This window comes from Falco punctatus, assembly GCF_963210335.1.
Source record: "Falco punctatus genome assembly, chromosome: 3".
Classification (NCBI taxonomy): Eukaryota; Metazoa; Chordata; class Aves; order Falconiformes; family Falconidae; genus Falco; species Falco punctatus.
Genome location: NC_137582.1, coordinates 48,803,484 through 48,824,991, shown reverse-complemented (window position 1 = coordinate 48,824,991; position 21,508 = coordinate 48,803,484). Strand labels below are relative to the sequence as shown.

The window sequence follows — 21,508 nt, the reverse complement described above, 5'->3', positions numbered from 1 at the left end:
AAGTTTAAACACTTTACTACGTGATCATCAGGAACTTTTGTTAAGTTCAGCATTTACCATAAACTTTTCCTTACTATTTCAACCACTGCACTAAAAATACAGCTCATCATTCACAAAAGACATGGCAGCCAATTAACGCTGGCCAGCACCCTGCGAGAGGCCTCATTCAGCAGTCTCCCCGCTACCACTGCGATTACATCAGACATCAAGTGCTCACATTTCAATTGCTTAAATTAATACAGGCTCAGAGATGCATTGGTACTTAAAACTGACTGCTTCTCCTTAGGTATCCAGGATCTTTAGGTTATTTTATTTGGTCTTCCTTGATAACTGATATACTATCATGTCCTTGATAATAACTATAGAACAGGGAAACTCATAGTGTTACAACTCCAACAAACCAGAAACTCTGTTGTTACACAAACACATAGCTCCTAGTTCTGTACCTAATCTTCACTGAAAATAAAAACGAGGCATTACTTTATGAATTTTTCTGAATCTTTAATACTTCTAGCACAGGTAAACAGGACCACAACATAGCAGCTTTGGCTGCAAGAATCAGCATTTGTTAAATGTGTACACAAGCATGCATCCAAGTGTTTAGAATAAGTAGATCTTATGTAGAGCTCTCCAAGAGTCATTAGCTACAAGACTGCAATGACAAAGGTTCTTCATTAACACCCTTTGACAAATGGTACAAATTTTTGATTAGGAGGTAAGATACCAGAACCGCTCCTCCCACTGCAGAAAAAAAATCTGCTCCTTACTCTAGTTTTGCCTAAAAGGTAAAATACACAATAAAAACCATCTGTTAAAGTAAGTCCCAAGACAAATAGGTAAAAGGTAAATTTAAGACCAACAAGCAAAAGTTAGGGAAAGAAAAGCAAGGCTGCCACCCACAATCAATCACAAAGAACTGAAACAAAATTATGGAAAACTATTCAGCAGCGCAGTGATATACTATAAATTTACAGTACATGAAACATTTTAATATTCAGAACAAAAACCTGTTTTTTACAATTACTTGATTTACTATTACTATGATTACTGGAGTAATAATAGAAAGTATTAGAAATAATAATTCAGCAGCTGTCACATTTCTTGCATTTAAAATCAAAAAGTTGTAATGAAAGCATGTTAAAAACTAGCATTTACCTCAGAATGATTTTTTTGAGCGGAAAATTTTAAGATTACTCAAATTATACCATCAGTTTCAACCCAGGCTTCAAAACAAAGGACTAAATGGAATGTTTGCCCAGTTAGTTGTACGTTCAAGACGTTCAGTGAAAAAGTCACAGCAATTCAGCCTGAACAGCGGGATGGACAAGACAACCGTGGGAGATGCCTTCCAACCTCAGCTGTTCTGTGAGTCTGACACTGCTTAAGTGCATCAACACCAAACTCAATTCTTAGCCACTATTTAGAGCCTGGGGACTCCAGGCTCCTCAGAATTTTATGTGGATGTTGGTAGTATGAGTGAGTGTTAATACAGGAAGTGCTAAAGGAAGTAACTGTTTATCCTTTATCATCACTGCTGTAGGAATGCAGAATGGCTTGTAAAGTGATCTAAAGACAGCGGTGACCTTAAAACGCAGCACTGAGACGGCTCACTGAAGTTTAATAGGCAAATACAGCTTGAAAAGGCAATAGAGTTCTTCTATGGTGAATGCTCCACTTCTAGAATTTGGCACTAAGAAGTAATTCACTGCATTACAATTTATTAATGAAAAATTTATAGGCATGAATAAGCACTACAAAGTACTATCCAGTTTTTGCTGTAACTGTTTACAGGCAATCTGGCTTCTACCTAAACCCCACACAACAAGAAAGGATGCAATATTAGGTCACAAAGAAAACTAGTGCTGCAAAAAGGCACACGATCTTGCACAGCACAGGGCAGATTTTCCAGCCCTGCTATGCTACATACATAATGAGAACTACATTTAGGGAAAAGCGTATACTTAAGTGTACACTGGTCCTACTCATAGACCATCTAAGATTCAGATGAACCACAACTGAATCCTAAACAGCACAAACTCCTGACTTGAGACCTACTGCAGAGCACTGCAAAAAACTATCTGCTTCTCAGATTATTCAAATAGATACAGCCTTCCAAGAACACTGGAAAAAATAAATCCCTTTTAAATTATCACATCCTTTTGGTGTTAAGTCTACAGGGTAACATTTGCTTTCAGTCAACTTTCTCTACCATTCCTATTACTTTTTGTGCTTCAACAATACAGTTGGCTATATAGCCAAATTTACAGAATAAACATATATTAGCAGTAGCACAAGAGGCTTTTTTAGTAACCTGTAAGTTTCCAACACGCAGCTGCCCAAAAGAATTAAGAGAAATCTCAGATCATTAAATTTATCCTTCGACTTCCCCTCTGAATATGCTCCTCATCCAAATTACATAGATATATACAAAGTTCTATTATGGAGCAAGATGAAACACATAGGTGGTACATAACAAGCATAGTTTCAAGAACTAGTAAGGCTGTGACATACACAAAATATGTAAACTACATTTTTTTCTTGACTGTTCAGAATCATTACTGAATACATTAGGTAGTTTGTTTGACAGAATTTCCATTTTGAATATACATAAATAGTATAAAATGAAGCACATGACAAATATTCCTAAAAACTAAAGCCATTGCTGGTTATTTATATTTTAAAAATATGATGTCATGTAACAATAACAGATATATCCTGGCATTTCTTTAAGCAGCAAACATCAGCAGGAAAGGACGACTTCTTTCCTCATAGTTTGCATTACTCCAATTTATGTGCTTCACAAGTTCACTTTCATTTATTGCTCATGTGTTCAGAGTTATATAAACAGTCACACCTTTGTCTATCTTAAGCTAGAAATCAAGCCAACTTTCATAGCATCATAGATCATCACTGCTACTGTCCACATATAAGCTTAAATACACATTTTTAATCTGGGCAACAATAAACAGACTAGAAAACTCAGATTTTTTACAAAGATGCAAGATTATTATTTTTTTTTTCTTTCCATAATTCTCAGCATGGAGTTCTGTACTCACCTCACTTCTGCGCTCAGGACACCATGCCAGAGCCTGCAACGAGCTTCACAGTATGTCATCCACACAGAGCAGCAACACACACAGGCCTTAGTGCTTAATGAGATTAGAGCATCCAAAAAAACACTTTCATTTTCATATGAACAAAAATAAGTGCTGCTTGTACATGCACGGCGCTGTAGGGCCATCATCTAACCTGTGGTTTTATCCAGCTTGGAAGAACTTGACAAACATCCTTTCCTCTACGGGGAAAATTCTGGGGGACTTTTACTTATCTTTGAAGTAGACTATTCAGTAACAGAAGAGCACGGTCTTACATTGTTGTGCTGGATTGCATGTTGTTATACAGATCCATTGCTGCTACTCAAGGAGTAACTGTCCTCCCAGAAATAGAAAGACTCTGTGCCTCTTGGTAAAGGCTGGTGACTTCCAAGAGACAATTAGTCCCTGCAGGACACAATATTCACAGCAGTAGGGAGATTATCTGAGGCTGGGAAAGTTTTGTCAGTAAGGTAAAAGATGTCAAGGATTCTAAACACTCTGCATATTAGAAGCAATGAATTGTGCCACATGTGCATCTTTTTAAACCACTTGTGAGTCAGTTGACTAAAGGTACAAGTCCGCACTGAATTGTCGACAGAACTGAATTCCCACGTAGTTGGCCAAAAATTCAGTAAGAAAAGATACTGGGGTGGGTTTCCCCCCCCCCCCCCCCTTTTTTTTTTTTTTTCTTTAAACCTGTTCTATAGTTCTGTGTTATTTACCTATTTGACACTGGGCAGTACTCAGCTGTGGTAATGTTCTTGAAGAACAAGGGACATTTTTTTGTTATTTAAAGAGTCAGTACATCAACTAGCAAATTTAATCAGGTATGAATGCAACTTGACAAAATGACATTCTGTTTGTCAGAGATCAACTGTCTTACATTTTTCTATTTATTTGAAAGGTGAGATACAACTACAAGCCCATGCATTTCATAAAAATCTGAACTTAAAGTTGTTATAGAAGAAAATTTTAAAGCATACACATAAGTCTCTGGGTATTCAAGTGGACCGATTAGTCTAGAAGAATATTATTTGCAACATATGGGCTGAAGCACTGACATTTTCACGTGCTTACTTTATCTCTTTTCTTCCTCCACACCTTCTGAAGATAAATTACATTTAAATAACTCTATGGATTAAGTCCTAGACATAAGCTCATAGTTGAAGCCAGAATTTCACCTTCCACTGACTACATACTTATAGTACATCTTTTTATACTTATGAAAAAATGTAAGACTACATTCTATTTTGAAAAATGTCATTTATCCATTTAATTTGCTGACAAAATTAATTTGTGCCTGCTTAAATCCTTTAAGGTAATTCTTGTAATCCCTGAATGTTTTGAAAATTAATGCCTGTTGCAGAAAATTTAGGTATTTCTATGTAATGAAACTGTTGGAGGAATCAGAGAGAAGCTGCAACAGATTAACATGAAATTAAAGATAGTATTTAAAACACACACAAATACTGCAAACACATACAGTTTCAAATCTTTATTGTTTTAAAATTCTACATGTCTTTTACAATTACAATAATTTGTTACTTAAATGACTCTTGTATGGTTAATGTACAATGAGTTTTTTCCTGAAACTCAACCATGAAATACAGTTTCATCAATATGATTTTTCTAAATAGATTAATACAAGATTTCTGTTTTGTTGGGAAGAACAAGTGCTTCACTTTGAACAAACAGCACAGGTGTCTTCCCTTCAGAATCTGTGTGATCAATCCGTCGAAAGTGCTTTTGAAGATTGCAGATCTAACTGTGACTGATTTTCAAAATCAGTCTATCAAATAACAAGTTTTTTTAACATTAAAGAGCATTTTCATGTAATGAAACAAGTTGCAGTAGTTATTTTTATTCATCTACTGAGGCAAACTCATGTTGAAGAAAAATTATATGATTATCTGCATGCAATGAACACTCCTCTTTAAATAGTTGATGAATTTTACACATATAAAGAATCTGTTAAAGAGTGCAAGTACTTTGATAATGATTTCACAAAAGGACGTATGCTGGTAATAATGGTAACTAACATTTAACATCTAAACACAAGCTAATGTATATTTAACAGGCAATTAACATGGTAAACAAACCATGTTTCATGTGGTTGCCCTTTGAGAAAATGAACTCATTTGGTCCACACTCCTAAAGTTGTCTGGGTAAAAAAATTGGAACAGTTAGGGCCAGAGTTTTTGATGAAATTCTTGTTTCTAAAATGTGACCTGTTAAAAAGTAAAAGCAGTACATCAATGATGTATCTTGTCACATGACCCCCGTATAAAAAGATGGCCTGGTATTTGGAGCGATGAACGAGCACTGAAGGACAAGTCAAAAAAGAATGGAGACAGAACAAACTAAACCTCTGTTGTGTTATACTTTCTTGTTCCATGGTACTGCTTTCACTCTGTAGAATTTTGTACCCAAAGGAACTTTAAATCTGTTTTGTGCCTACAAAAAAAAAAAATCAAGTTACATTAGAAACGTGGGATTATCGTTCCGTTTTTTTAATATTTTTTTAAGCAGAAACTGATTCCCAGCCCTCAGCATTTATGAGGCCCTTTGGAGTTTGGCAAGGTTCTGGGCTGTACGGACACAACTACGCAAGCCACTGCTCGCTCACTCTTTTTTCTAGTTTCCTTTCTCTTGCTATTCACTGACTGAAAAATGGAGCAGGAATGGCAGAACCTAGAACAACTTTCATCTCGCTTATTATGCGGAGAGTAGTTTTCACAACTTTCACAAACATTTAAATGTGAACTTCTTCTCTATTAATCTCATCAGATGATTTTCCATTATTATGTCCTTACCTTTTTTGCCTGGCAATATTCTTTTTCCATTACTTTTCCTAGCACCCAAGGTCTCCTAGATGCACCTGAAGCTAAACAGAGAATATATTTATTTTAGATAACCAAAACCTGATATTACATTCAATATGGTTAAAGATTATTTGCTAAAATTATCTCATTGAAAGCAGAAATTCTTCAAAAACCCTTTTTAAATTGAGTTAAATAAGTTCAGATGTCATGACAGTTCACTGGTGTTTTCAATAAAAAAATGTTTTTTCAGTTTAAATTGTTTTTAAAGTTAACATTAGAGCAGACAAAAGCAAATCAAAACTAATTCATTTAATGATTCAAAATTATTCTCATCAACCAAGCTTGACCTTTTGATCTTAAAGTAAGAATTTCCTTAAGTATTTCAAAGAATGTCATCTGTACTCAGCTATTATTATTGCTCTTACTGAAACATTTGATTATTTTTCTGTATTACTGATGGAAATTAGATATGCATAAATAATAATTTTAAAGCCCTACAAGGCTGCTAGTTTTGGTTGCAGTTTTCTGAGAGTACTCAATACTGTTCAGAAAGGAGAAAAGCGAAAAACCTCAATAATAAACTGACAGGTCAGAAAAGCAACAGTGGGCATAAATAAACATTCAGCTTGTATAACAGCGAGGAAACATACTTGTCTTGTATTCCAAGAAATTCTATCCATTTTACTTGCTTTGCTCTTTCATAACTATCACTCATCACAGCATGAAGAAAAAAAAAATCAAAACAGTCTGAAGGAGCAGCTCACATACGCTCTGCGTAATGGTAAAATCAATGCTTTTCTAAGCATGACAATGAGATACTGCATCTAGTGACTAGAACATGAGTCACTCAAGAACCAGTTTGAAATTTTGGTTATATTCTTCAAGATTAATCTGGCTATTGATAGCGGAGCAGATTCTGTACTACCTAATACTCCTACAAACCAGTGCAAATTATTCATAACTGGTCTGAATGCTCCACAACCAATACTTAAATCTAAACAAAAACTTGGGGTTTTTTTATTTTCTTCGCTGACAGACTTCACTGATGTAACAAGGATAGTGAGAAGGACGCAGGGATTTTTTCCTTACATTTGCAGATGAAAACTCCCATATCCTGAAGATAAGGGACAACACAAATCTTAACCAATTTCAGTGTTGTCACAGCAGTTTAAGTGCTCTTAATGTAGGCAGAGACAACCTACGATAGGCCAGATCCCTGACACAATACTGTGGGTGGATCTACAGAATTACTAACTTTATATGTACATGTTGGTACAAAAGGTCAGATTTAGATGCAATGCTTTGGCAGCCCTTAAAACAATGATTTGTAGTGCCCAGGTCCACAACAATTTTAATCTATTGCAAATGATACTAGTGTTCTGTGCTTCATTTTTCCCACTTCCCTGATGCAGTAATAGAATCAAGACGTGGCTTCCTGAAGCACTGATCTAGAGACAAATGTGCTCCTAAAGCAAATGGTAAGTCTATGTGTTTGTTTTATGTGCAGTTTTCTTGAATTTGAGACTAACTCTGGTTAGCAAGTGATAAGGAGTGGAGCAAGCCGAGTCCATTTGAAAACAGATCAGTGAATTGTGTACTCAGGGTAAAATACAGACTGACATACATAGCTTTTACCTTACATATGTAAACCAACAATAAGAAAATCAACCATACTTCACAGTTATATATGTACTACTAATGGCGTAGTTCAGAATGTATTACATCTGTAAGATAGGAGCTCTTTGCATATGTTTCACAGAGCACATGGGACAGATCCTTCAGCAGTCTCAGTTCAGTTAGAGCTTGGCGGTCTTCTCGAGACTCCACAATTATTTATGAGCTATCATCTTTCATCATAACTGAAATCTACAGTGATCCTGTTCATTGAAAATAAGTTGACAGCTTCGCACATGCAACAACATATAGAAATGTTTACTGGTAAATTAGAATAAATACATAAAAATTTCCTTCTGATGCACATTCTTAGACATCTCTGCAAAGTTGGCAGCGTGAGTGGGTTTGCAAGAATACTACATGTGATATAGGTATTTACCTGAATCTATTTCACACAGCTCAAAGTTTAGTGCAAAACATAAGTTAAATTGAAGTAATAATCTTTTTTTAAAATGAGGAAAAATAACAAAGTTTACATAGGTGCCAAAAACAGTCAATACAAAAACCTGAAGATTAAAGGAGGAAAAAAAGCAAATGTGCCATCAACCTGAACATAAGCAGAATAAACAGAAACTGTTCTCTGAAAACTTATGAGCCATGCTAAACACCATTTGAATTGGGTGGAAAAACTTTATCAGCCAAAACATTGCTTGCAAATCCCCATATACTATGGTCTACATTTTGTTATCTCAGATGTGTATTTGGGTTCATAAATTCCAGTCACTTTGAGGAAGATTAAAGAAAAAAAAATATTCAAAGACAATCTTCAAAGAACAAGAATAGGTATTAAAAAATAAGAGAGCATGCAATTTTGACAGAAATGTTACCTTGAGTTCTGTATTTACTTTCCTCATCAAAAAAGACATTGGAAGCAGAAACCCACATAAAAATATGCCTGAGACCTAGACAATTCATGCTACCAAACAGCTAAGCAGCCTGATCAGAACGTTTTCCCCATAGCCACGTTAACACACTCTGTGTGTGTACAAAATCGGCATTTTCTCTCTTTTTTTTTTAACAGCTTACTTTGAAGATGCAGATATTTTCCCTATTCTTCCAAAACATCAACTTCTATGTACATTTTTGATTTAAAATGTCCTGCACTGAAAGATGTTCAGCATCAGAACAAATAGCAAACGCTACAAAGACAGCTGATAGCCATCTTACATGCTTCTCAATTATCACATTTTTATAACTTTCTAACACTTAGTAAGTGATTTTAAGAGTGTTATTTGCATAAGTAGATAATAATTGGAAGTAATCTGACACTTACCACACTCACCTGGTTTGAGATCCAGTGCAGCAAGAGATTCTGAGTGCAAGAAATACAAGGTTGGACTAACAGTAAACAATACATAGTTATCATGCCTTTCGTCCAAGATAATGAGAACCAAATCGCCAACCTGAAAACTGGAAAAAAAAAATAATCAGGGAACTAAAAAGGCATAGAAGTTTAAAGCTACATTAATTACACTACAGTTTTTTCCCCCAAGTACTGCACAGATTGAGACCCAGTTGAACAGCAGCACAGATGTTTCTGCTTGCTATGCCAACTCATACACATTTTGTATTTCCTGAAGTCAACAAAACTTTACCTTTTAAAAACTGTTTTTGAAATGTTCTTCTACATCCATCAACTCAATATTTTTTCAGAAGAACTGACAGTTTTGCTTTAAAACATAAATATAATTTTATATTACTTTTATTCTTATGGTAATGATCAGCGTACCAGTGTTTAAAAACACTCTTTTGATGTTTTAAACTGAAGTCAACTTGAACACAGAAAAATACAGCAAAACATTTATGTAGCTATTCAATCTCAAAATTTTAAGGGCACGGGACAAAGAAGGGATGAAGCGTTCATCATGAAAGGGTTAAAAGCAAAAGAAAGACAGCAGTGACATTACATGAGAAGTTTCAAAAAGCTGCTTCTTTTTGACACTAGGATAACAGAAAGCCACCACGTTCTAATACCAAGATACAGCACAGTATTCAGAGAACTTTTTCTGTCTCCAACTTCTGTTTTACAGTGCAAATGTGCTGGAAGTAAATTATTTGCCCATTAATGAAACAAAGTCTAAAATAGCTACAAATTAAGCATTAGACCATGAGAGGGCTCCAAAACAAAGTATTACTACTGCTCTTGAAGACGGGGGAGGAAGTGGCACAGGGGAACACTCTTCTCCATAAAAGCCAACTCCAGATATATAGTCAAAGGTAAACAGGTACATTTAGAGAGAAATTTACATCTTCTTTAAAGTTCACTTTCAGATTAAATAAATAATCCAAGCTTTTCGGCCTGGATTTACTATGACAACAGACTACACTGACTTAAAGACATCTCTGTTGGACAGATTAATTCTTCTTTCACAGTATTTTCCTCACTTACCAAGAGACTACAAAGACAGTTACCAGAATATTCAGAGGCTAACAGGAAAATCTGATTCTGCACATACAACAAATTGCACTTTTATTGCAACAAGGTCAGTAATTCAGAAACCATTAAAGGAATAATTGGTGCTGGTTTTCTTTGCAAAAAGATTTTTTATATTACTCATTTAGTATCAGACCAATAAATTACTCAAGAACAGTTTTCTGTAGCTTTCATATTCTGCAAGAATTAATACTTTTTTTCCCAGCAATTTCTATTCTACCTGGAGCTGCCACTGCCAACACAATAATATATGACAGAATATTTGAGTTTATTTCACTTCATTCTGTCAAGGTAAGCCAAAAATTTTGAAGACTCTAGAAAGATAAAACTTCTCTTGAAATATAATGAAACACTATGCATATTCAGGGTGAACAGGATTCCTTCTACTTTTTCTTAGCACAATTTCAAGAAGGTTACAGATAAACAAAAAAGTAATCTAAAAGAAAACTCTGGGAGGATTCTAGAAATCCCGTGAAGGAGTATTCTCATGAACCATGTAAAGAAAGGCACAGAACACAAGACAGCCACCAACACACACAATTCAGAAAGGCCTTTTTTGTTTATTATTTATTAAGCCAGCTGGGATGGTTCAATAATTGACAGCTAAACTACACAGATGGCCTATAAATCTTTTCACCACACAGCAAGAACAGGAGGACTGTGACATTCTTTAACTACATACCTATTGAAAGCATATCCATCTGTTAATTTTCATATGAACATGTACTTACTCTCTAATTGCTATTTTTTCAGAGTGTCTTGAGGATACTGATGACATGCTCTGGGACATCTAAACAAAAAAGAGAAACACTATGAAGTATTGGCAAGCTATGATAAGATGTATATTGCAGGTAACAATACGGTTAAGAGAAATAATTTAGTATTGATTTCAAAACAGTGTCTATTCTTGCAGATTTTATATTCACTCAAGAACATAGCACACCTTTCTGCCATCCTGCCATTATGAAGTTTCTTACATAACTGACTTCTCCCTCATTATTTAAAACTGCTTTCCAGATAAGTGCCATTGAAGATTTCTTCTGAGTATACACAAGACCTATGATATAGCTGTGCACCCTAACACAGAAGACACTGGCATTCTAAAAAAGGCTGATGGTAAAACACTTGAGATTAAATATGTTTATTACAATTAAATTCTGGATGTTGAACTCTATATGATCTCTCAGTTTTACTACAGACTGTCACATAACCTAAAGTTTACTGTAACAGACAGAGCAGCATTCCCTTCAACAAAACTTGAGTCAAATTCACTAAGACCAAACAAAGGCTCAATTATGTAACGTTTACACAGAAAAAAAGGTTCCCTTTCTCAGTAATTCGTTTAAAAACCCAAATACCACCATTCCTGGTATGAAAAGGAGCTTCTTTTTATTTTTTGTTGCTTGCAGAGGTAACTCACAAGTTTTTCCGCACAAGCCAGTGTCCTGAAAAGAATTTCTTTTACTGTGCAGAACCCCTTCTGGGCTCCTTATCTGAAGCAGCTCAATAGAATTAAATATTGATATTCATGTGTTTTAAGTGTATTTCAGTTTTAGAAATGTATTGGGAAGGAAGGGGGGAGAAAGTAGTATGAAGAGACAAGAAATAAGATTTATTTTATCTACAAAATAACCAATTTTCAAGTAACAAATTGAAAAGATATTATGTTCTTATTAGAACCCATTTAGAAACCAAATTTGAATTGCTTTAGACACCAATGAGCTGCCAATTTCTCTTACAAAGGCTTGGTATTAATTATAACAATTATTTTTGTATTTGTCTTGCACAACACTTTTCTTCAATTTCACTTTACTCTGAGATGACAAGAGATTAAGAGTTTAATTCAGGAAATCTACAGAGAGGTTTAGAGGAATGTCCAGCATGTTTGGAGTTCTACCGTAAAAGCTACCCTGAAATACCTTTTGTACACTTCACTGACATTTTGAATAAGAAAAATCCTGTTATAAAATATGCTTTTAGGTGTCTTGCAATCCTTTCTTATGCCCTGCACTAGTCAGGGTTATTATATACAAGTGTAATGTGAAATGGAAAGCGTTTGAAAGATACTGCAATTTCATACCTGAATACATAGCAGGAGTAAATTACATGGTAAATTTCAGTCTTACCTCAAACAGAAAAATAGCAGCTCCTACTTGAGATCCTATTAAACATTTTTCCTAGAAATCTTACTTGCAACTACACAGGTATCAGTTCCTACCAAACTCCTAGGTATCAACCTGTCGCTTAAAGTGAGATCTCCACGGCCAGTTCAAGCAATAAACTGCGAAAGGATGTGTTTGTTTCCCATATGCACAGCAATTTTTGTTAAGACTCGAGGTTGCGACCTGTTAGTAAGGATAAACTGTGGGTAAGCAGAAGAAGTAAACACTCTTCTTTTTTCTCCCATAGGCACTGACTATTACTTCAGTGTTTAATATGATGGCTGTTTGTAGTTCCAGCTGGTAGGAAGAATTCAAGTCTCATGCCTCACAAAAATGACAGGTGCACTTTTCCAAGCACAATCTTTAAGTTCTTACTAACACTCCTAATTATGTTTAATGTGCAGGTATATTTAACATCCTTGTAAACTGGCCTTCGATCTACTGTTGTTGAAAAACCGAGCCATGGAGCCACTGAAATTAACTCCCCCTACCCCAAGCCTGGATGTTCCGTGTTCTTTGGGAAGAAGTTTCTTTCTCTACAGTCCTGTGAATCGTTTCCATGAGAAGACTGCTAAGTTGAGGTACCTCTGAAAGGTTACTAGGTTACACTTATGTGCTACTTGTCTTAACACTTTAAACACTTTTCAAGTTAATAAACCTCCACATTTTTAGTAAGCTTTTCTTATTATTTCAGGTGATTAAAAACATACATTGCACAAATACTTACCAGTCTTTGATTTAATCTCTTGTTTTCCTCTTCTTTCAACTGCAAAGTCTGAAAAAAAATCTTATCTGATTAACCAATTAATACACCTCATACAGTATAAATTGTCTAAAAAGGTTTTGATATGACCAGAGCCAGACTACTTACAAAATATACGTATTTACTTCAGCTTTCAGTTTTAAAACTATATCAAAACATCTTTTGAACGGAGCCATCTAAAAAAAAATTTCAAGTCTAGCAATTACCAGTGCTATAAAGCCCACTGCTAAGCTATGCTCATCTCCATACTCACACTTTTCCTTAAGGTACAAAAACATTTCACTGATAGAACAGCAAACAAAATGTAATTTATTACTATTTTACAGCTTCTACCTGTGATATCTATCTTTTGTAAGCAGATGACAGAATAAAGCATGTTAGTGCTCCTATTCAGAAACATCCAGCCACTTGCCTCATACAGTGCTACAATCCTTTAAGACGACATTCATGTTCTCTAAGTGATTACAAATTTCAGTCTAAGTGATCCTAGAAAGCTGAAAGACAGACACTTCTTTTTTAAGGTCAACTCTGAGAAGGCAAGAAAGGCAGCTGCAATGGATAGATATGACCGAATAGTTTAAAATTACTAGAATCTAAAAGATTCCAATGTAACTACTGAGAGTTAATCTAGCACCTTTTACCAAGAATAACAACTTCTATTTCATCAAAAAGGTTCAATTCCGCACTGTACGTTAAAAGCTACGCTCAAAATAGAAGTTTTAACTGAAGTGAAAATATAAGGAATGTATTTGGGAGAGGTGGGGGGTGTGAGAGAGAAACTTATAATTCTAGCTTGTAAAGGCATGACAGTTACTTCAAAAAATGGTAGTATTAAGCACGTGTTATTTCACCTTTTACAGAAGTAATACTGTCAAGATTACAATGCACTCCAGGTCCAATTAAAATGATCTAGGTAACAGCAGCCAAAGAGGAGAAACTACTCATTTCCAAGAGAAACAGGTAAGTCAACCTTAATTTCTGTCCAGCTGCTTTGGATGTCTTAATTTGAAAAACTTATCAAAACTTTTTTGCTACAGAAAATTCCCTAGATCAATGAACTGTCACTCCTAAGAAGTAGTATTACACATGACTCATTCATTCTGAAGCGTACATAAACAGAATAAACAAACTTTAAGCTAGGCAAAGTATAATGTATTAACACTTATTTTTAAATACTTCAATGAATTGTACTGTTCCAAAATGAGTATCATGAAAAATCATTCTCTGGAATGATATTTATAAGCCTTGCAGATACTATATTGCATCAGAGTATGTAACTAACCACAGCACAACTTCATACATGTACTTGTACGTACTTAGTTGTAACACTTAACCTCACAATCAGTCTACTCACTCTTTCTAACAACATTATCCTCTGTTTTTCTTCAGACATATGGACATTTTCACTGGAAGAAAAGGAAGAAAATGGACAGGTTAAAAATGAAACTTCTTTTCACGATCAAAAATTATCTTTCCCACCCACCACAGCCCCCATCTTCACTCAGTACCAAGTATTTGCTAGCACAGAGGGAACAGCATTGAAAGATACCTTAAGAGTCAGCATCAACATTTCTGGCAGGTTTGGGGGGATTTTTCCACCCCCCACCCCCCTTTAAACCCAAGGAAATTCTTGCAACAAGACAGCAAGTTTTCAGTCATTGGTTAGTTATAAAGTTACATGGGGCTGTTTCTGCATTTTTTGTGTTATTTTTGAAACACCAGGATGAAAGATACAGCTCCGAACGCTGCTTTGGCAGTTCACTCGTGATATTGCAGTTAAGCTCTGAAATGTCGTATTTTCCTAATCTTTGTAGTTTAAAGTCTCCATGCCATGGGGTTCTCTGGTACAAAGATATCAATGTGAACTTGCTAATTTCTTCTGTTTATCTGTGACAAGCAGAGCACTGAAGCGTGGCAAGATAATCTAACATACTAATAAAAAAATTCTTAAGAACATAGAATAATACCCAACACAAAACTTATTTTTAAAGGCAGGACAATAGGGAGGACAGTAGGTAAAGGGGTAACAACCAGCAGCTTACAGTCTGTTTTTTCTGCTTTCATTTCAAAAACGGTTCAACATTTGCAAGCTTTATCAAGTGGGTAATTCAAAGATGCAGCCAGTTTCTTCAGATAAGTTTTCTTAATGAGCAAAAAGAAGCCTTTAATCATATTAGGGGTATAATAAAATTAATCTTGGATTTTAAGCTTCTTTTCCATGCAAATGAATTCAACATTACACTGTACAGTTCTGAAGCATAAATCAGATGTTTTGAAAACCCTCAGTAATAAGAACTTCTGTTTTCTTTTAAACAAGGTGACGAGATCTGTCTTCCCAAAACATCTCATTGCACTGAGGTAACTAGAACAAAGCAGGCTTGCTGTTTATTCAGGGTAACATGACACAGCCTGTGATACTTAGGAACTTCACAAATGAGAAAGTCTACGGGAGGATGAGGAGAAGAGAGGATATGTGACAATGCAATCATAATGTATGCATTAAAAGTCTTTTAATAAACTACTGCAGGTGTAAAAGCATAAAAAGAAACCATCCCATGTGGCTGTGCTTTCAAGTTCAAATCCAGATTTCCTTAATTGGACATGGTAGGAAAGGATCTTAAAACGAGCATTACTAGTATAAGGGAATTAAAGAAATGCAGTCTTCCACCACAAAGATGTAGAAAGTGTTAGCATGAAGAACAGTTCTCATGAATCACTAAAAAAACCCCAAATGTTGATTATTTCAGTTTTCTTAGGCTGCTATAGCAGCACATACTCATACTGTAAAATTTTTCTAGTTTTCCTCAGTTTCTACATGGGGTTAAAAAAAAGCAATTTGAATACGCTGGACAAAACTTCTTTACCCTTTTTGCCTGAATTCTCTCCCACTAATCCATTCTGAAAGGATTCCGATACTGCACTAAGCATGATAATAGCCGAGTACCTTCTAGTAATGAGTCTTATTTCAATGCATACGCATCACATGCTATTCATTTTGTCTTGTTCTAGTCAGAAAGTAAATATAATAGAATGTGCATATTTTAGTACAGAATTCTTAAGTCTAACATTCTATATTTAAGAGAAACATACAAACATTGTTAAAAAATAGGAAAAAATAGGATATTTGTATGTATCATCATAAACCCTTCTCCTGGAGTATCAGACAGTCTTTACTGTTCAGAAATTTTTACGAAATTACTATAGGTACATTTGAAATAAGAATCAAGGCTATGAACTTGATGTATGTTTTTACAGTAGTCCTTACTGAAAAACACAGAAAATACATTTGCAGTAAGCTGGAATCCTGGCAACAACCAACAGGACAACTTTGTGCCAGTCAGTACTACTGAAGTTCAGAAGACTTCATAGTCACATACTAAAACCAGACTTAAAAAGTGTCTACTAGCTTTACATGTAGAGTCTTAACTCACTAGGCAAGGTGTTATATGCCAATAACAAAGCGCACTGCTATTGTAGGGCACCCAAAATAGGGAATACAGTGAAGCTGATGGCTGCAGAAACCAATTCCCTCCGATCTCTAATCACCTCAGTATTTCAAGCACACCTTCAGACACCTGCTCACAAACTAGCCCCTAATTAAACCTCCATACAAAAAGAGTGATAATCAGTGAAATATCAACATAATGCTAACTGAATCTGTTGTAAATCCACAGCATTAACCAGATCCAAACACAAATGAACGGATCTTAAAGTTCAGTTTGAAGTACGTAAGTTGCTTGCCCTAGCTGTTTTCAAGTAAATTAGTTTAAATCACTGCAGTTTTTTCCCAGCCCCATCACTGCCCTCTAGTAAGTCAGCAGTACATCACAGCTGATGGTACTGATGATTCAGAGGTTATACAAAGAGATGCTGAATACCTGTCTTTCTCTCCAATAGTACAAAACATCAGTCCAACAAGGCCCCTTGGTCAGCCTGAGTCCCATTATTTGTTTGGAAACCTGAGGATTCAGCCTAACTTCCACCCAGCATACCCATCACAGCCTCCCTTTTATCAAGGAATGCCGTTATGCTATCTTACAGCACACATGTACATGAACAATAAACTTCTTGTCTTTAAATGAGAGCCAGCCACTGTTCGAAAAATATGCCAATAACATACAGCCATCCAGCTCATTCACCATTACAATTGTTCTTCTCCTGTTTCACTTATGTTTCATACACTTGGATTATTTTTTCATCTCATAATTGTAGGGCTGAGTTTTGCCTTTAAGTTGCATACCTCTAAGTCATCAAAACCACACACTTCTGATCATCATGACATCACAATTGTATGCGTAATTTAAAAGATTATTTTTAGCAAGAACAAAGGCAGAAGGTGTGTTAAACATACTCACTTGCCCTTCACAACACCCAACACCACACATTTAAAGAATGAGAGCACACTTTGTTTATTTCTATTACAATGTCCCATACTTACTGCACAGCCATCATACTGGTTTCCATTGTGGAATCCATTCTCCCTTCGGCTGCAATGTCAGAAACCAATCTGTCTGTGTCAGTGGGAATATCAGCTGCGCAGGCTCCACAAACTTCTGAAGCTGCTGCCGAGTAGGCTGATGGAGAAAAATTACTACTTCTCAGTTTATTAACTTCTTCTTCAAGCTTTTTCTTCTCTTCAAGTAAGCGAGCTCGATCTTCAGAAAGTGTTTCAATCAAATCTATGAGACAAGTGAATAAACATGCTTTTTAATTACAGCAGAAGGATCAGAACCAATCTGTAGTGAATGGAATTGTCCTATTAAAAAGGATGAACACTTCTTCAGAAGTTTTCTTACCCTTATCTTTTTCTTGCTGTTGCATAAGCATTTTTAATTTGTCACTAAGGTCATTAATTATGTTTTCTTTTTTCATTTTCTCTCTTGCCAGAACAGTGTTAAAGTTGGTCTGAAAACAGAAAGTAGTATTACTGAAATAAGAAATGTACTGCATAAATATAACAAAATACTTCACTAGAAGAAAAACGTACAAAAGATCACACATTTCAGTTTCCCAAATTATAATTAAACAAGCAATTAAACTTGTTTACGTATTATTTTTGTGAAGAGACAACACCTCTGTATATTTTGTTTTGAGGTCTGTGTAACTAAGTTTATCCCTCTGATTCCCTCAAGCCCAATACACACACATATAATAATAAAAGAAATCATTGTCAAAAAATAGTAATTTATATGTTTTTTGTTTATTTTTTTAACATAGTGCTTATAGCCCAGCTAATGTACAACAGTTGCCTGTTTCATATTAAAAACTATTACTTTAAGGATTATAATTATTAAGACAAAGCTGCACTACATCAAAACGTTACATATGAAAAAAAATTAGTAACAAAACTAGAATAATATACTGAACCTGAATTAAAAATACATTTCAAGTCATGCATCAACTCCTCAGTAAACAGTTAATTAATGCAGAAATCATACCGGAATCCTGGCTAGTAGCTTGAATAACTGACCATAAGAACCTAGCATATCCTTTGGTATCAGTCAGACAAATCTTTCCACTTCAATCCTTCTATTAACCACTATGCCTTCACCCCTTTACTCTTAAGGCTGTGCTGAAGAGACAAAAAATACAACCAACCATCCACTAAAAGGATATTTTAAACTACAATTTTATTTTTTTGAGTTTTAAGACTGTCTTAGCCTGCACCTATCAACTCTCAGTCTCAAAGTGCAAGCTATTTGGCACGCTACACACCTTACACAGTGCACAGCAGCCTTGGGTATACATCTGCATAACAAAACTATCACACCCCACAAGCATAACTAACACCTCTAAGATAATTTTACTGAGAAAAAACCCAACATCAACAGTGAGGTTAAATACCCAGAATGTTCACTGATCTGCAGAGCCAGTCCAGCAAGGTTTCAGCACAAACTGATACCACGTTTTTATAGTTTCGGGAAAGGTTGTTTTTATTTGTTTGTTTTCATGGTGGATTTGTTTTGTTTTCTTGAGTTTGTTTTTTTTTTGTTTTGTTTTTTAATAAAAGCTTCCATCTTTCCTTGGAATTTGCTGCTAATGCCTTAAGAACCTTCCCTTCCACACTCTGCTGCATAAATGAAGAATAATATTAGATGAGGAAAATGGCCTATTAAAGCATATTCTGATGGAAAAAGAAATCTTATGATTAGCAGTATAACATATGAAATATTCCCATTAGATTTACTATGTAAGCCTCACTTCAGTATTAATGTTTGCAGTTCAAAATTTCAAAAATATTCCTTCTTTTGTAATTGTCTGCAATTTTCTGCTCTCTGCACTACGTGATTCATAGAGTTCATTCACCAAACTGGCTGATCACTACACTGTCTTTGTCCTTATCTGATCCTACCATACCTGAAGTAAATACAGGTGCTTAAAACAGAAAATCCTTTTCTAGTGTTTAAATGCAACAAAACTGTAAATAATAGCTGTTACTAAGAGATTTAATTTAAGAACTGAAGACTCATCTACAAAATCCAAGAGATTCAAGATGCTTTGAAAGGAGAAGTATGTGTACACAGATAATTATTTATCCAGTGCAATATATTTTTGTATCAACGTGTGGAGTACATAAAGTTTCTAAGTTTAAGTACGATGTAACATTTGTGTTGAACATCAAATGCTACCTGCCCAGGCTAATAAAGTTTAAAAGCCATTAAGAAGCATTCCTAATTAGTTGTGTGTTGCCCACAACTTTTGTGTTGTTAACTTAAAACTATACTTAACCAGTACCTTTCTGGAGTTCAAGAGATTAATGCATAAAACACTTACAGCACCTACCTTAACAACTTAAGCAAAAGAAGTCAACAAATAACAGAAGTTGAATCTGGATTGCCCAGTTCAGAGATATTTAAGGTGCAATTTTTTATTTTTGTGACTAGGGTTTTTTTTGTATGTTTTTGTGGTTTTTTTCAGGGTGGTGGTGGGTGGGGTTTTGGTGGTGGTGGGTTTTTTTTTTTTTGAAATGCTTAAGTATGGATTCCATTACCACATCATCTCTTGGCTCCAGATAATAGTGCAAGTTTAGAATGTGCAAGGGTTACATAGCAAAAAACCAAACAACCTAAAAACCAGCTCCATAACTTCAAAACAGCAGAAGAACACGTAACTGCCATGGGCGCAAAAGTAATAAAATAGAATCAGCTTTACCTGCTGTTCTGCAGTGAGCGATGTTCTGATGTTCTGCATTTCTTCATTCTTTCTCTTCTCTTGTTCTTCAAGTTGTTCTAAGAACTTCATTTTTTCTTCCTGAAGCTTCTCTTGAAGTTCAGCAACCAAGCTGGATTCAGCCGATGCTTCAGTGGGAGGACTTAAAAGAAAATGTTTAGGCTTTAAATTCGCAGCATATACAGAATGCATGAAGCAAACACACAAACATTTTTTCTGAAATATTTAATACTGTGTTCTAATTAAGTCATTACCAATCTTCAATACTACTTTTTATCATTACCATCTCACCAAATTCTTCTCTTTGGCATTCTGGATTTTTAGGGTACAACACTGGCTCTAATTTTGAAGATTTTTGAGGGGGGAGGGGTGTTTGTTTTCACTTTTCTAACTAATGGAAGGTGTAGAAAGCGGTAAAACAAGAAACAGTGACAATCAACTCCCTGAAGATTCTTAGCATGTCAAAATGCAAAGCCTCCAGGACTATCACATCATTAAAGCAATTCAGCAATAAATCCGATAAGGAAACCAGAGATGAAACTCAGAACTATGGGTTGCAGAATCTGGAGGACAGTAGTAGTGATTTAAGAAAACATCAATAGTCATTGACAAAGGAAGGAAAACAACTTTAAATGGCTCTTGAAACAAGCAATGTTATGTAGGCCAAATATTTTCCATTACTGAAACAAAACCTTAACTACAGTCTGTGTCTTGGCTTGAGTTATCAAGAACCACTGCTGAAGAACACTAGGATAGAGAAATCCCTTGGTTGGGCAACATTTGTAAAAAACTGTATTATTTTAAATTTTTATTATTCCTCTACAACAGAATCAAATTTAATATAAAGGATCGCCCAAACCTAACTCTCCATCTACATAGATGTGTTAATGGTTTTCTCTAGTTGGAGCAGCCTGAAGGTATGGTCTCCTGATATTAGATGGGCTGTGCTGAAAGCAAAACATTGTGTGCTAATATACTAACACTCAAGCACACCTCCTAATGCTAAAAATGCCCCAAGAATAATCCTTGCTTCATAATGCAAAGCTTCTCTGTTAAGACAAAGGACTACAGAACCTCAGAGAAACCAGAAAGATTCAGTACAGAGAACATAAAAGGAAACTGAATTGCAGAGGAGGCAGTGAACCTAAAATTCTGATCACTGCATATGGGATGGGAGTTTGGACATCCATGAAACAACCAGTTCCAGCCATTTCTACAGTCTTTGCTTTACCATACGATCCAGCACATACTCACCTACCTCTGTTTTTGCCACCAGTTCTCCCCATCAAGTTAAGCAAGTACAGGCTAAGTCTGTCTGAACTGTAAAGAGGTAGGCCTGCACCTTACTTTACAAGCAAAAAAAAAATAAATCACTGATATTACTCCAG

At 35.3% G+C, this 21,508-nt stretch overlaps 1 protein-coding gene across 4 annotated transcripts in view; it reads right to left on the bottom strand.

Moving 5' to 3' along the window:
* Positions 1–4,575: 4,575 nt before the first annotated feature.
* Positions 4,576–21,508, bottom strand: part of RB1CC1 (RB1 inducible coiled-coil 1) — an 81,835-nt gene continuing 64,902 nt past the window's right edge. For 3 of the 4 annotated variants that reach the window (XM_080381461.1, XM_080381462.1, XM_080381464.1), the window contains 9 exons: positions 20,103–20,262; positions 17,747–17,855; positions 17,389–17,629; positions 14,305–14,356; positions 12,915–12,962; positions 10,757–10,815; positions 8,865–9,001; positions 5,909–5,979; positions 4,576–5,549 (listed from right to left, as the gene is read on the bottom strand). In XM_080381461.1, the coding sequence (XP_080237587.1) occupies positions 5,472–5,549; positions 5,909–5,979; positions 8,865–9,001; positions 10,757–10,815; positions 12,915–12,962; positions 14,305–14,356; positions 17,389–17,629; positions 17,747–17,855; positions 20,103–20,262 (955 nt within the window). In that variant the 3' untranslated portion in view covers positions 4,576–5,471. The remainder of the gene's footprint in view (positions 5,550–5,908; positions 5,980–8,864; positions 9,002–10,756; positions 10,816–12,914; positions 12,963–14,304; positions 14,357–17,388; positions 17,630–17,746; positions 17,856–20,102; positions 20,263–21,508) is intronic. The other variant, XM_080381463.1, reaches the window with a different exon arrangement.